The 16,600-nt window shown below is 51.9% G+C and overlaps 1 protein-coding gene across 3 annotated transcripts in view; it reads right to left on the reverse strand.

Moving 5' to 3' along the window:
* The window catches only part of LOC308561641 (carboxypeptidase A1), a gene marked incomplete at both ends in the record, with an annotated part of 35,080 nt that overhangs the window by 14,698 nt on the left and 3,782 nt on the right, over window positions 1–16,600 (reverse strand). Inside the window, 8 exons of one of the 3 annotated variants that reach the window (XM_081146993.1) lie at window positions 1,715–1,850; window positions 2,306–2,390; window positions 2,678–2,877; window positions 6,080–6,170; window positions 6,596–6,706; window positions 7,058–7,159; window positions 8,868–8,969; window positions 10,166–10,264. In XM_081146993.1, coding sequence (XP_081003119.1) covers window positions 1,715–1,850; window positions 2,306–2,390; window positions 2,678–2,877; window positions 6,080–6,170; window positions 6,596–6,706; window positions 7,058–7,159; window positions 8,868–8,969; window positions 10,166–10,264 — 926 coding nt within the window. Of the gene's footprint in view, window positions 1–48; window positions 1,851–2,305; window positions 2,391–2,677; window positions 2,878–6,079; window positions 6,171–6,595; window positions 6,707–7,057; window positions 7,160–8,867; window positions 8,970–10,165; window positions 10,265–16,600 lie in introns of those variants that run through there. The other 2 variants (XM_081146992.1, XM_081146995.1) reach the window with 2 other exon arrangements.

The raw sequence follows: 16,600 nt of genomic DNA on the forward strand, positions 1-16,600 counted from the left end.
AAATATTTATGAGGAGGGCATAAACGTTATAATCACAGACTCCTGTGTGCACAGGTATAACTTGCTTTATTTATCTGTAGTTTACATTAACTTGGCCCATGACCTCATATTTCCACTAATAGCAGAAAACTGCAGCTTTGAAATTCGACATCACTCACATAACTTCCAGCTTTAAAAAAAAAAAAAAAAATCACTTTTTTGGGAAACTGATGCCCAAATTCGGATTCTCTCCTCCTCTGTTGCTGGTCTGTCCCCTGGAGATGATCTGGGTTCTTCAGGGGTTCATTACCCTGACTGCCTCAGGCCTCCCACATGGCACCTCTGGACCTGGGCATGAGCATCTCCCCTGGGCTTGGCCTTCTTGCCTATACCTAGGCCTCCCTACCCTCTTCTGTCTTTGCTCAGAAGTCTCAACAGCTGCTCCGCTGAGGTGTGCCCAGACATATGGCTGCCTCTAAGCACCTGCCCAGGCCCCTTGCTCGACCACTGTTTATGTGCTGCTCAGGTGCTATATTGGAATGGGTCTGACCGAGAGTTTTAATCACCACTGATCTCCATCCATTAACTGGTCCAACCTCTGTTCTCTTTTACAGATTGGGTGGATAGGGGGACTTGTTCTGATTTCACCCTGCTTTCTTCTTTGTCTGTGATTTATAGTAAAACTCTGTGCTCTGCGTCCTACAGAGACCGACCCACGGGCTCCCACAGTCCTTTTCTTTTACAGCAACAACAACAAAAGTCTGGCCCTTTCGAATAAAAGTCTTGCTTTCTGCTTCAGACTCACACAAATCCATTCAGCTCTCCAGCTGACCTCTTGCTCCTTGGGGTTACCTGCCCTCCCCCAAGGGCAGGACAAACAGACCCCTTACTCTGCTCCCTAGTGGTTGGGGAAGTCACAGGGTGCAAGGAAGCCTGAGGATGGGAGAAGGCTCCTCACTTGTAGCTCAAAATATTACCCCTTTCTCTCCCTTAATAAAGTGCGTCCTTAGCATGTGGCCTGGCCTGAGCTAACCACCAGGATGACTACAGAGAAAGGACTTGACCCTGAATGTGTGGCGCTTCGCTGTGCTGGCTCCGATTGGCTACGACTCTGTGCTCCCGAAACTAGGGAAGCCTGTGAGGGTGCCGAGGAATAGAAGGTCACAACCAGTGACATTCGCTTTCCTATACGGGGAGGGTGGGATCTTCTGAGTGGGGCGTCTGAAAGGGGCCCCTGCCCCCTACCCAGCATGGGGAGTGAAGCAGGAAGAGAAGCTGCCTCTCTGTGCCCACCTCTCCCTCAAGGTGCTGGAAATGCCAGCACTGGAGACCCACTCTTAGATCAAGCATTGTCCCCTCCGGGGTCATCTTAAGATGTAACTACCACCAGGGGGACAATGTGTATGCTAGTAGCTCCCACAGGGTGAGTTTTCTGTTCTGGGCCCTGAGCACATTGCAAGAGGAGAGAAGAGGCACTCGGAGCTGTCTCTGTCCCCTCCTCAATGCTGAGCCCAAAGGGGCAGCGGCCCAGTGCAAGAGGCCACCAAGCCTATTGAAACTTCCTTTTATTTTCTAAGGGGTCAAGGCAGGGTTTTGGGGGGAGAGTGTATAATTTGGGGCTCAGGAGGGGCCCCAGGCCTTGGGCAGGAGGATGACTCCTCCTGCTCTGCCTCGGTCGTGCTACTTGTAGGGGTGAGTCAGGGTGTGCCTCATGATGGTCCGAATTGCGATCCACGTCTCCTGGGCCGTGGGGATGATCTGTGTGGCCGGCAACAGGAAGCCATAGTGCCCAGTGTCCCGGAGCTCAAAGCTAAAGGAGTACTTGATGCCGCTGTCATAGGCCCAGTCCACGGTGATCCCACTGGCCAGATCTGCACACAAAAGGGCAAAGAAACGCCCCAGAATGGAAGGACAGGGTGTGGCCATGGGGTACAGAAATATCCTGAGTGCAAAGTGGGCCCTGGAGGCCAAACCCCCACCCATCCCAGACCATATCAAGCCTCCCAACCCAGGCCTTAACCTGGGCCACACCCTGCCCACCCAGCCCATTCTCTGCCCCAGCAAAAAGAAAGCTCCTTGAGGCCACTAGGCATGGGATCTTTGCCCTCCAGGAATGCCACAGAAAGCCAGGCACTGGGAGATGTGCGCTAGTGAATGCTACAAAGAAGCGGCATCCTGGTGAGGAAATCAGCTCTGGCCCAGCCCAACTAGCCCTGTGGCACTGCCCTGTGGCCAACTAGGCCTGCCAGGCAGCCAAGAGCCTGCACCTGCCCAACCCCAGGTAGATGTGGTGCCTGAAGAAGCAGCCAGGGGAAGGCTCACTCACAGAGGGTGGTGCCGATGCTGCCGTAAATGTACTTGGTCCCGTGGACCTGGTACAGGTCCTGCACTGCGCTCTCAGCAAGACTGTACTGCAAGATGACATCCAGAGGGTGAGAGGCCGGGGCTCCCCCACCCACACCCTCACCAGCGGCTGAGAAGCAGGGAGTTAGGAGTCCTAGAAGTTAAATATGTAGATGGCTCTCATGAAAAGGGAGCCCAGCACCTCGAACTCTGGACTTGATCACACATGAGACCGAGCTCCCCCCTCCTTCCTACCATGGGGTCACTTGGTGCAGACCCTTGTTTCAGAGTGAGGGTCTGAACCCTCTGGGAGTCTGCCAGATGCCTCCCCCAAGTCCTCTGTGGCCAATCTCACCAACTCCTCCTCGTTTGAAACTGGCTCCAGCGAGTGGCCATAAGGGTACATAAGCATCTGAGAGTAGCTGTGGATAGAGATCAGAGCCTTGATGTTCCCATGGGCTGTGATGAATTCCACAACGGCAGACACCTCTGGCTCCGAGTGAGGGTAGGGTCCACGATATGTCTCTGAGCATGGGTTGTCATTGGAACCATTTCCTGGAAGTAAAAGAAAACCACCCAAAGGGGTCAAATTCCCAGGTTTTGGAAAGACACTTCATGCTCACAAAATATCCATGTATTCTTCTACATTTCCCAGCCTCCTTTGCAGTTTGTTTGAGGCCATGTGACTATTCATTAGTTCAAGGCTACTAAGAGCAGGCATGCATGACTTCTCCACAATCTGTTCTGTCCGTGTGGTTGGAAGCAAAAAGCTCTAGATAGAAGAAGTGTCTTGGATCCCTCCATCACCATCGGAAGAGATCTGCAAGGAAAGTCACCTGCCCACATTGGACTTAGTGTGCATAAAAAACAAACTTTTACTGTGCTGACCCACTGACATTTGGAGGATATTTGTTACTACTGCATACCCTCGTCTAATACATCAGGGGAGTGTAGCCACACTGCGACTCAGCAACTCTGTGGCCCTGTAAGAAGCTCCCTGGGCTTGTCCTTTGGTTAAGTCATGACTGTGGTTCCATTAAAGAGGTGGGCCTGCCTCCACAGTTGCCTCCAGAGGAAACTCTAGGTCTCAACCCCAGCTTCCCCTATGAGTCGTGACCCCTTTGAGCTGACCCTTCATTGCTGACCCTCTGCTGCCGTGGGGAAGGGTTGGGTCAGTTGAATGCTCAAACCCAGTGTCTGCTCACACTGTGCCCCAGCCCCAGCCCCAGGAGCAGCATGGATTGGGGGCCAGGAAAAGAGGCACTAGATGTCCATAGTTGCCTGAGGCTGGTCTGGGAACCACAGATACAACAAGTCTTTGAAAATTCTTCTTGGGGACCTAAATTGGAGGAGAGGAGCTATGCCTCTATTTTGTTCACAAATTTCATTTGTTCCCATCTCCTCCTAGATTCTTTGCTCCCCAGCTCTTTCCCTCCTCTTCTGTTTTCCTCTCCTCCTCAAGGGCCAAGTTGTGGAGGGGTGGGCTGGACTGGTCAAGATTTGTGGGTTAGGAACACGTTTGGAAAGAGCCATCCCAGTTCCTCCTCTTGCTTCTCCTACCTGAAACGACTGCACACACGCCTGGTCCAGAGGCCAGGGGTCACCCCAATTTCTGAAGCTTCCTGAGGGTGCGAGAGCACCCCCTTCAATTCCCAGCACAGTGGGCTGGCTGGAGAGCTGGGGGCCGGCCCAAGGACCAGTTCAGGTGCTGCTCTAAGGACTGCAGCAAACGCTCCTCCCCAAGAGTGCAGGTGAGGGCGGTGCAGGTGGGAGGGATGCTCTATAGATTACTCAATGTGCAGCAATTAAATCAAAGCAATAATAAAACCATAAACAAAAATCTTCCCGCCTGAGTCACCAACCCAGGCATGTTATTCCTGGCCAGGGGGCAATTCTGTCACCGGAAGCACATCCCCTCTTGGTGTGCAGGTCCTCACCTGGTGTGGGGACCCAGGTCAGCAGGGGATGTGCCCCAGGGAGAGAGAGAATGAGGAGCCATCCTGTGGGCTGGCTGAGCCCAGCTAACAGTGGCCCTGATTGTTGTGTCTGCCAGGAGCTCCTGCACCTGCTACACTTGATGAATGACAAATAGCAACAGATGAGCAGAGCGGGGGAGGCTGAAAGCTTTGTCTGCGTTTGCAGCCCACGCTCAGAAAGCCGTTCCCCTGCCAACGACCAGGTGGCTTTGCCCAAATATGGAGGAACACTTCAGGCCATTAGTTCTGGTTTGAGCTAAGCAGAATAAACTAATCTTCCCCTGACCAAATGGGAATTAGCTGCCTGCCTTTCTCTGCCGCTCACAAAGCCCTCTGAGCCTGCCTGTTTCACAAGTACCTGCTAATGGATTCATTAGCTATTTATTTTTCCTTCTCTAAAAATGTAATTTGTAGCATGGGGAAATCTCTGGAAGGACATGGTAAATTATTAAAAGCAGTAATCTTTGGGTAGTGGGATTATGGGAGCTTTTTGTCCCCTCTGGGCTTTTCCCCCCATATATATATATTTTTTACATTGTGTATATATTGATTTTTTTTCCAGTGGTGAAACAACAAACGTTATTTTCTTTAAGAAGTAATTTGTCTTTCTACCAGCCAGTCTGTCTCAGAGTCTGTGGGTACTCGCTTCAGCCAGTTCTGAGGGGCCGCATGGATGACCACTTGGGGAAGGCGTCTGGCCATTTGGAGGTGGAAATGGCTAATTTTACACAGTTGTGTTCCCTTACACAGGCGGTTACACACACAGCCTCAGTCAGAATCTCAGGAAACCCCCACATTATGGACTGGGGGGCTCCTCTGCATGCTTCAGAGCTGTCCTTATTTTTCAATGAGAGCAGACTGAAAGAAGCCAAATTTTCAAAGGGATGGGCATCCAGACCTAGAATATTCTATCTCATGGGTTAGCCGCCCATCTGTGGATCTTTTCAACAGCAATGGCACTGTCTCCTGTGGAGCCAAACCCCGATCCCCCAGCATAGTGTGGGTGCCACGGCTGTACCCATGAAACCCTCTCCTCTGAACACTGTCCTCTCAAGACCCAGCATCCCACCCATTAGGGTGCTGCGTTCCCAGGTCCACATACTTGTCTCTGGGCTTTCTGGAGGCCTCGGTTTCCTCATCTAGTCCCACGCCCCCGGCGTGGTAAAGGAGATCATCTGAAGAACACCCAGGAACTGGGGGGGAAGCTGCCCGCCCCTCCCTGGATCCCACAGCCCGGCGATAACCCCACCCGTCAGCCCAGGGTTACAAAGTAATTGGGTCAAAAATTAAAAACCAAGCTCAAGCGCTGGAGAGGATAAGGAATTGGCTTATTCTATATGTGAAGTATGGTTCTGCCCTCCCTGGAGGGCAAATCTCAGCTCACAGCTCTCAGGAAATGAGTTTGGAGGCATTTTCTTGTGGCCCGCCCCCTCCAAGGAAGGGCTCGAGGCCTTTCCGAGGCATCGGAAACTCTGGGTTGGAAACAGCCAGCAAGATCACCTCCTTAAGCCCTTCTCGGCCGTATTTCAGATTTGACCCTGGCAGTTAGTCCCCGTGCGAGACGCTGCTTCCATGTTTCTCAGGAAGGCTGAGCGAACGCGTGCATTTCACACGCGTGTGCACCCTATCCCCGCACGTGCCCGTTCCTGGCCATGACTCACCTCCCTGAGCTAACTACCTAGCCTCCCAGGTTAAGAGTCAGCATAACCTGACCGTGCGGGAGACGTGTCAAGGGACATGTCCTTCTCCAGCCTGCCCCCAGGTCCGGCCAACTGCCATACCTCCAAAGCCTGACCTCCAGTTCCTGTTCAGGTCCACGCCAATGCAGGAGATGCCCGTTCGGTTGGACTTGTTCTTCCTCCACAGGCGATTCTGAGAAAGCCCAGGACAGATGACCTCATTACTGAGCCCGTTCCCAGGGCTGGGAGCCCCTGACACCCTGGCCTAAGAAAGAGGGCCTGGCAGGACAGGGAGGGACAAAGGGAAGGAATCTCTAGGGCAGGAGGAGGCTGGCATGGGACAGGGCCAAGGGTGCAGATCAGAATCCTTGCAGTTAACCCCAGGGTGTGGGCAGAGGCCTGAGCACAGGCTGCCAGCAGTGGCCTCCCTGGGCAGCAAGAGGGAGGTCAGGGGACAAAAGCTGCAGCTTCAGAACTGAGCAGCCCACCTGCCTCAGGAACCCAAGGGGCCGGCCCCCAGGGAACCTCAGCCCAGCTCCCCAAAGCCAAAGGGACCTCTCCTCCATCCCCCCAGACCTGACCCTGGCCCCTGACCGCCTCCCTCCCAAGTGCCCTCACCATGCTGTGGGTAAAAGCAAAGCCATCAGGGTTGGAGACGATCTCTAGGAAGATGTCCATGGCTTTCAGTACATCTGTCAGGATGCCATCTTTGCCGTATTCACTGACAATCTGCAAGAAAAAAAAACAGTGGGAACAGGTTGAGGGATGGGAGGCCCCACTGGGCTCTCCTCCAAGGTGAACAGGACGTTTGCACAGCCAGTGGCTGCAGGCAGAGGGAACATCAGGCCGTTAGGTGCATCCTTTGTACAGAAACAAAGGCTTGGATTTTAAGCAACTAAAAGGCAGAGGCTAGATGTGAGCTCTGTGCTGCAGGAGACCAGCTGGCAGCTGTTCCAAAGGGCAGGAGGGTAGAGAGCACCCTGAGTTTAAAAAAACCAAGTATAATATTTCATCTGGAGGTGCCCTTAAATAGTCAAGCAGCCCCCGCCCCCTGCCCCAGCCCCCATCGTCCATGCTGACCTGCTTGGCAGTCCAGATGCCGGTGGCATGGGTGATCCACTCCCGGGAGTGAATTCCAGCATCTATCCAGATGGCCTGGCGCTGACAACCTCCAGTGCTGAACTGCGGAAAAGCACGGGGACCCATACAAGTTTGAATCGAGACAGCTACAGGGCTGTCCCTGGGCTGCCTGGAAGGAGGCCCCAGATGTAGCCTCACTGCCTGGGGTGGCCCTAGATGCCCAAGAGTGGGGCTGTATGTGCAGGTTCCTATGCATGAGCCCACGAAGTGCACACATGTTGGAGCCCTGGCAACACAGTAGTGGTCCTGGAGAGCAAAGTGATCCAGCCCGAAGCACAGAATTTCCCAGGTTTGTAAGCATCTTAGATATTTCTAGTGCTTCTCAAACTTTAAAGGGCACAAGAGCCCCCCTGGGGATCTTACTAAAATGGAGATTCTGATTCAGTAGGTCTGGGGAGGACTCTGAGGTTGGGCATTTCTAACAAACTCCTGGGAATGCTGCAGCTGCGGCTGCAAGGACCACACTTTGAGTAGTAAGGTCTCAGAAGAAAGAAAAGAAAGAAAAGAAAGAAAGAGAGAAAGAGAGAAAGAGAGAAAGAGAGACAGAGAGAGAGAGAGAGAGGAGAGAGAGAGAGAGAGAGAGAGAGAGAGAGAGAGAGAGAGAGAGAGAGAGAGAGAGAGAGAGAAGAAAGAAAGAAAGAAAGAAAGAAAGAAAGAAAGAAAGAAAGAAAGAAAGAAAGAAAGAAAGAAAGAAAGAAAGAAAAAAGGGAAGGAGGGAAGAGAGAAGGGAAGGAGGGAAGAAGGAAGGGAAGGAGGGAAGAAGGAAGGGAAGGAGGGAAGAAGGAAGGGAAGGAGGGAAGAAGGAAAGAAAGAAGGAAGGGAGGGAGGGAGGAGCACAGATGGCCCCTGGGGGAAAGGGACAGGGGAAGTCAGGTCCCAAGTTTGGCAGATCACTTGGCCCTCAGAAGAGTCCCCCAGGGCACTGCAGAGAGCAGCAGTGCCTGTCTTCTCTGAGGGCTGGATGTCAAATGTCCTGCATGGTCCCCACTCCTGAGTGCCCTTTGGGGCACAACTAAGAATTGTTTTCCTTTTGGTCCCACACTCTATCCTGCCTCCTTCATGACCCAGGGCACTGCCACTGCTAAGTTTGCCCAAACTCTGTTTCCAGTGGTCCTCGTGAAGGGCTGGGAACCAGGTGACCTCAGTCATTTGTAAATGAGGCCTCCAGGTATCTCTCTCGCCATCTAACAGATGAAGTAACTGAGAAAACTGGAAGAATGCTGACTCACCCCCACTCATACCCCAAGTCCAGGGTGGTGACTGACGCTGTGACAGTCCATCTCGGTAGCAACCCTCCCACCTACTTCCTGACCCAGGACATGCCAGGCCACCACGCTGTCACCTGTCCATGCCTACAGGGGTGGGTCCCTGATTACCACAATCCCAAAGTTTATGGATCACCTCAGGACAGGAGTATACACATCTTTTCTTTCCCTACAACTATCACCCAGCCTAGGCCGGTGTGGCTCAGTGGGTCCGAGCATTGTCCAGGGCACGGAAGAGTTGCGAGTTCAATTCCCGGTCCAGGCACATGGGGGAGGGAACCGATTGATGCTTCTCTCACATCGATGTTTTTTCTCCTCTCTCTCTCCCTTCCCCCTCTTTCTAAAGGCAATGAACATATCCTCAGGTGAGGATTAAAAATATAAATAAATAAAAACCTCCCATCCAGCCACGACTCTACATGAGCTCAATCTTGTGCCAGAGGCTCTCACTGTAGAGTCTAGCGGTCAACGCTGCTAGCTTTTACCTTCAAGACAAGAATGGGCCGATTTTCAAAGCTGAGGCCAATCTGAATTTTTGAGACAATATCTGCATGCTCAGTTACGAAGCTGTCAATCCAGCTATATATCTGAAAGGAATGAAGTTTATCAGACCGGCAGTTAAGCAAGGAGAGGGTGAGCCCCAGGACCTCTCTAAATAGACTCCTTCTCCCATCCCACCCTCCTTAATGCTTTCCCACCTCCCATGAGGATCTGAAGGAACCCAGATCGAAAACTACAAGCAGACAACCTCTAGGCTTAAGGCAACAAGCTGCGGTTGGCCTAGATTGCCAGGCGTCTCACCACCATGCAGAGCTAAGACTTTGCTTGGAAGAACAGCATGTGCTGAGCCTACTCAGTGCCCAGGGTTGGCCTGCAAGGCTCACTCAAAAGGAAAGTTTCTCTTGCTTCCATTCAATACATTTGACAGATCTCGTAGACCTCGTAGTGTCATTTTTAGTCTTCTTGCTCCTTTTAGATTCTAAGCCACTTGAAAGCAGCGTTATTTATCTCTGACATCAGTAAATGTTGATGGACTATATTAATTCATTCTCTTATTCTTTCAGTACATATTACTGAATTAAATTTGTGAAAGAAAATGGATCCTCTGTTGCAGGCCTTGCGAAATGGGAAGGGTGAAGGTGATATAATGCAGTGGACAATACCAATGTCCCACCCTTCTCATGGAACTGGGAGCTGTGCCTTGTTTCTCCCTGGACTCTCCATGCATATTGTCCTTTATAAACAAGTCACAATCGTTCGTGCCTGCCCTAACCAGCTGTAACCGTGATCATGAATTTTCTCCAGCTGAAGGTAACTCTCTTTGTTCTACAAAATGGCTCTCCAATGTGCCTGGATTCCTGCCCTTTCTACACTCTAGTACCCACAGCTGGGGCCACTTAACACCAGGAGTGGTCGTGGAGACGTCAAGACCCCTGGACCACTAGCCAAAGCGTTAGATGTGAAAATGGCTCTACCTGCTCCGTCCTGGCCAATGATGGATCCTGCTTTAGTGTTCCACCTAGTAGACTCATTACCCTGGCCTCGTACCTGCCATGGGCTGACTGCTGAACCCCGGTCCCCTGGATCTGAATCCTGGCTTCTGGATCTCTGAAGGTGACTGTCTACCTAACAGACCTTCACCCAATGTTTGCTGCATACTCCCCAAGTGTCAGTTCACAGTCTCCCATAGACCCCAGAGTCCTTCACTGGTCTCTGCTTGAGTCTGGAGACGCTGAGGACCCAAAAGGAAAACAGAGGCCAGAGCTTAACCGAGGATACCTACCTCCTCCAGGGTGTGGTAAGAAGAGTAACTGAAGCTGCTGGTGCTGCGCTCCAGCCGGCGGGATGTCGCCATGGCTTCTCTCTCCTGATCCAGCAGCACCTAAGTGAAGGAGCACATGTTGGAAGGGAAGGAGTGAGCTGGGACAGGACGCCTCTTCTGAACCCTGCCGATGTGGATGCACAAGGACAGCATCAACACAGGAGAATGAGCCACAGGGAGCATGAGCTGCAAGACAAGAGGAGCTGCTGGGTTTCTGGGGGATTCTTCTGCTTGACAAGCTGGCATTCATGATGCCATTTCCCAAACGAGCACAGGGCAAGGAGTTGGAGAGCCATGTTCTAAGTCTGCCACTGCTACTAACTTGCTGTGGAACCTTAGCTTTGGTTTCCTCAGCTTGATAATTGGGACAGCAATATCTGCCCTGCCCATCTCATAGGATAAAATGTAATCATGGATACGAAAGTGTTTTGGAAAAGATGCTCATGGCCTACTGCCAACATTGCTTTTGCCCTCTGTGAACACTCTGTTGAGTTAAGGCCCGTGCTGAGCCATGAACCCTGACCCCCTGAGGGAACAAAGGGCTCCCCGACCCACAATATCCACTCTACCCCCAGGAAGTGGCCTAGACAATTGGTGTCCAAGCCATTTGGAAAGCCAATCCAGATCATTATTATTAAAGTAGCAACAGACTTTCACTCACCACCTTAACTGCCCCTTAAGCACAGCATAGGTGACCCAAAACCAATGCCCTTGGGCGTCAATGTGGATTTGGCCCTCAATCCTCATGTGGTACTTCCCACTGACCACAGAGAGGGCAGTTCAGTGCCTGGCTTGGGTTGACCTCCCACATCATGCTGGAACATTTTTCCCATATTGGGACTCAGTGAGGGGGGCAGGTGCCCTTCACCCCACGTCTATATACCCTTACATTGGCATCCAGGGACCAAGGCAGCCTAGGATTCAGCACTGACTGTGCAGCGTGGGAAGTGCCATGAAGGGCACTGGGAAAACAGGACCTCAGCCCAAAGTTACCCTGGTTTGCAGCTCACAAGTAAGTCTTGACGGTGCCTTGCTTCAGCCAGAGCCTTTTGGATGACCGGTCACCTTTAACCTCATTCATTATACCATTTGATCTGGTCAGATGACCAGATGACACGGCAAGAATTAATTATTCATGTTTTAGACAGAGCAGATTAAAGAGTTGGAGGGATTTAATGGCAAAATTAACAAAGGGCAGAGTTGAGATAATAAACCATATATCCCAGTTCCTAGCCTTGGATTCCGTAAGGCTAGCTAGCTATCAAAACTAACAATAATTATACCTACATATAGATATAGATACAGATATAGATACAGATGCGGATGTAGACACAGATATACACACATAGATATATATGTATGTGTGTATATAGATATATCTGCGTGTCTGTGTGCGTATGTGTATACTCAGAGGGCAAGGGCAAGCAAATATTTAAAATGTTAACAACAGGTGAAAAGCCCATCCTATTATTCTGCAATTAAAAAGTGTTTTAAAATAACAAAAGAGCAACAGCCTGAGCCAAGGACACTAGAATGCCAAAAAATAGACCAAAATGCTAACAATGCCTGTTAGGATAGAGGATTATGACTTGACACATTTTTCCCCTTCTCTCTGCTTTTACATTTTGGCAACGTCCTTATACAACTCCAATAAGTAAAATCTTCTAAATGAATAAATAATACTAAAACTAAAACAAAACACCCTAGGGGCGAAAATACAGCACGGAGCCTGCAGTCCCAGGGCTGGAAGCGAGCCCCCCCACGCCCACCTGCCGCACACCAGGCACTGCTCACTCGCAATCCTGCTCAAGTTCACAGGGGCTAGGGTAGGACTGGAAATCCATGTTTGGGGCTCCTTTTATTTTCTCGCTGAGCACCGGCTACACGCAAGGCCGCTGTACTTGCAGTGTTTTCTGGTAGAACTGGCTGGGCTGAGGACGGTCCCCCTGGGGCAGAGCTGGGCTGCGGGCTGAGTTAAGGGTGGCCGGAGGAGCCCTGGTCCTCACTGGCACAAGCACCAGCCTGGGAAATTCTAACAAAAGGAATCTGTCTTCTGCCCAGGAAACCAACGGAAATCTCAGCAGCCCCCCCCCCCCCATGACCGATGTGTGCCCGTCTCTGAGCTGGGCACTGCCAGCTGTGGTGAGCAGCTGCAGGGGACAGAGCAGGCCCGGCCAGCACCAGAGTCAGGGCCCATCCGTCCCCGCCCTGGCCCCACCAGAGTGAAGTTAAAGGGCCCGTAAGTCTAACTTCCTGCGGACTGGTGGGGGGCTGAGGCGCTGGGGGAAGGTGCAGGGCAGGGAAGAGAAGCTGGGAAGAGAGGCCCAGGGGCCCAGGGACCCCCGCAGGAAGACAGCTCCCATAAGGCTGTCCTTTGTTCCGCACAACAGCTTGGAGGCAAATGGGAAGTCGGCACCAAACTGCAAATATCTTTCCAAACACCCTCACAGCCCCGTGAATGGCTGTGACACCCGCTTACAAACTGGGAACGCTCAGCCCTCACAGCTGGGCCCCAATTCCAGGAACATTAATCTCCCCTGGCCCGAAACCCACACAGATGTTTGCTCCCCTCCCAGGGCTGAGGGAAGGGGCTGGGAGAACCAAGAATGCGGTCTTGCCACAGGCCCAGGAATGCCTAATTACAGCCCTGTCAGGCTTCTCCGAGGAGAAACGGAAAGCAAAAACCTCAGACGTCAGCCATTTGCCCCCTGGAAGCCATAACCTGCCAGGGAAAGTAATACCTCGGTGTGAATTAATTTATGACAGGAGTAGGGAAGGCTGGCGACATTAAGCAAAGAACAGCACCTCCCGGAAGAGGGAGGGGAGGAGACTGAGGGCCCCCAAAAGAGAGTTGACACCCGAGGGAGCTCACTGGGCAGGGGAACTCCAACCACAGACGTAAAAGGGACACAGCTCTTGGAAACAGCACGGGCGGGGCACAGGAGCTGGTCCCCGGCCTTCTCTTCCAGGCCTAAGGCTTGCAACAGCAGCTAAAGGCCGGTGGCAACTACAGTCCATGCCTACATGGGAGGGGGGCATAGGTTGGGGGGGTTAGAATGGACCCCCCGACAGATCGAAGCAAAACTGTGGCATCGCTGCCCGAAAGGCAAACTTAAAACGCCACACGAACGATGACGACAACCTCTGAGGAGGCAGATGGCACGACAGTAAAGGGTGCCAGGCCTGGAGCCAACTGTCCCAGATGAAATCCCGACGCTGTCACTAACTTGGGCAAATTACTAATTTCTCCGTGTCTTCATAATACGGGGGTCATGTTATCACATACTTTAGCTCGTGTTCTCGTGAAAATTAGAACGGTTAATACATGTAAAATGCTTAGCACGTTGCCCAACATGTAGTAAATACTAGATATGATGATGACGAGCGTGACAATGACGGGACGACAGTAGTAAGCCTTGGGGTGACTCCAGGACTCTGTGATGGAACAGTCATTGTGAGGCATGACCAGAAAATCTGGATGCCTCCAGAGGGGAGTGGTGTGTGTAGGACTTGGGATGGCAGATCGTCCTCATGAATGGTCACTTGGGTGAATCAGTGAGCACTTGCTCCTGCCAAGGACCAGCAGAGGGGCCAGTCCTTCTTCTGTCCCTGTCCCTGTGGTGCAGCCAGACTCTCCTTCCCTTGCCTTTTCCTGCACTCGGCCCTGCCTGTCCTCGCCTCTTTAGAGCTTCCCCCGCTCCCACCCCAGCCAACAGCATTTCCACTGGTGAATCCCTTCCAAACAAGTGTTTGTTGAGCACTAAAGATATGGCAGCCATCAAAACAAAACTGCCTGCCCTCGTGGAGTTTATAGTCTGGTAAGGGAGACAGACGATAAACAAGATAAAAAGGTAAATTATATAGGCTATTAGAAGGCAGCGAGTGTCGAGGAGAGAGGTGTGCAGAGGGAGGAGGGAGGGTCAGGGGGAGTGTGAAGAAGGGTACAATTCAAAGTAAGGTGGAAAGGTGACGTGGGTAAGGTTTTGAAAGCAGCGAGGGAATGAGCCATGCGGATGTCTGCAGAAACAGCATTCCAGCTCTAAGGACTAGCATGTGCAAAGGCCCTGGGGTGCGAATCTAGTCAAGGACCCTGAGGCAGGAAAGGGTCAGGCGAGTTTGAGGAACAGCAAGGAGGCCCAGGTGTCTGAAGCTGAGTGAGCAAGGGAAAAATAGTCAGCGATGCAGGCGGGACATAGATGATGTAGAGCCTTACAGCCATTAAGGGCTTGGCTTTTACTCTGAGCTGGGATGGCATTGAGGGTTTTAAACAGAGGAGTGATATAATCAGACTTGCATATTTTTAAAGGACCCCTCTGATTGCTGTTTTAAGACTAGGCAATAAGGAGGCAAGGGTGGGACCCGGGAAGGCGGTTCAAAAACTACTGGAATAATCCAGGTGAGGGCTGATGGAGTGTTGGCCCAGGTGGTAGCATAGGCTGTGGGGAAACGTATTTGGACAGGAGAGCTGATGGGGTTTGCTGATGGATTGGCTATGGGATGTGAGAAAGGAGTCAAGCATGACTCCAAGTTTCTTGTCTGGTGTTGCCATTTCTTGAGATGAGGAAGGCTGTGGAGAGGTTGTTTTTTTGGGGGGGGTGGGGGGAGCCTGGGAAGTTGAGTTTGGACCTGTGAGGTCTGAGATGTCCAGCAAAGTGTATGAGTCTGGAGTTCAGGACAGATATATGAGTGGCTGGAGCTGTAAATATGGGAATATTCAGGAGGCTGAAGGTACCCAATACTGATCCTGGATGAGGGGACAGAGGAAAGATCAAAGGACAGAGCTGGGAAACAGGAAAACAACACGCGATGGAGCAGCCAGTACGCTGGGCTAACCCAGGCGAGTGCAGATTTCCAGGTCTGCTCTACAGGAAGCGGGGAGATGAGGTGATAGCTGGAGGTGGGAGAAATAGATCTAAGGAGGATTTTTTTTTTTAGGATGGGAGAAATAACTCTATATTTGTATGCTAATGGGAGTGATTCCGTAGAGAGGGGGAAATTGGTGAAGCAATATTTACACTAAATTGTATTTTGCTCTTGATGCTCAGAGCATGGGTGATTTTTGTTTTCTCCTTTGTGCTTTTTCCCTATTTTCCAAATTACCTTGCATGAATATTTATTAATTTTGTAATCAGAAAAAAAGCCATTAAAATCCACAGAGCTGATTGCTCAAGTGAAGCTTCTCCACCGTGACTCATCCTACAGGAAAAACAACCACCACCACCAAAGGGCTGAAAAGAGCGAGGAGGTGAGGAAAATTAAATGCAAATAGCGCTCACTCGGAATCAGATCGTTTCTTGCCTGGCCCACTGCAATTTCCTCACCGCCTTCCCTCCCGCCAGCCTCTCCCTGCTCCTGTCCCCAGCACAACATTGTCAGGCAGAGGGATTTTTCTTCAACGCCAATCTGATCATGTCAGAGACCTCCACCGGCTCCCCCACGGTTTTCGGGATAAAATCTTGACCTCTTCACCCCACCGAGGATGCCCTTTGTGATCTGGCTCGGCCTCATCGCCAATCTGGGGCCCCCTTCCCCTCCCAGGCCCCCCTTTCTGCTCTTCAGCCACACCGTAATTACCGCCTTTTCAGAGCGACTTGGGGCCTCTTGTACTCGCTCCCATAGCAACCTGCTCCACTCCCTCGGTGCACTCACCCACCCCATTGTAATCACCGATGCACTCCCTCGGCTCCCCGCCCCCACGGCACTCAGCTCCCCTGGATACAGCCCCAGTTCTCATCGTTGGGTTTCCAGCCCCTTGCCTGATACCCAGCACACAGTAGGCATCTATCTGTGTGCAGAATGAATGAACCCACCTCTTCTGATCATGGGGGCATTGGGGGGGGGGGACCTCCCTCCTCAAAACTCTCCAGCGCCTCTGGCTCGAGTGAAAGCCAACCCCATGACTTTTCACGCCCAGCTCGGCCCAGTACGTCCAGCAAGCATCCCTTCTGTCCTTCCCTCTCACATCCACTAATTCAACTGACATTTATTAGGCCCCAGCTAGGTGGCAGGTCCTAGAGTAGGTGCTGGGTAAGGGGCATGATCCTGGGCCTGGGAGGCCTCAGGGGAAGAGGGGTCTCTCTGGGCATCTTCTTCCTGCCCTGCTCATAGAGTAACTGGGCGGACAGTTGCTGAGGGCCCACTGTGCAGGAAACACTAAGCCGAAAACCGGGGCCCAGAAGATCCAGAAGACGGAGAAATCAGGCCTGTGCGTTAATAGCTGCAACATCAGACTGGGGGCCAGAAACCTGAGTGGTGCAAAGCCCTTCCCCTCCTGTTAGCGCCTCTGAGCTTTCCTCCTCCTGGACACCTTTCCCCATCACCACCACAAATCAACTCCACACCGCGGCTCCCCCACCCCCAGCTCCCTCTAAGCCAAAATCTGATCTCAAACCTGAC

Source organism: Miniopterus schreibersii (assembly GCF_964146895.1).
Source record: "Miniopterus schreibersii genome assembly, chromosome: 9".
Classification (NCBI taxonomy): Eukaryota; Metazoa; Chordata; class Mammalia; order Chiroptera; family Miniopteridae; genus Miniopterus; species Miniopterus schreibersii.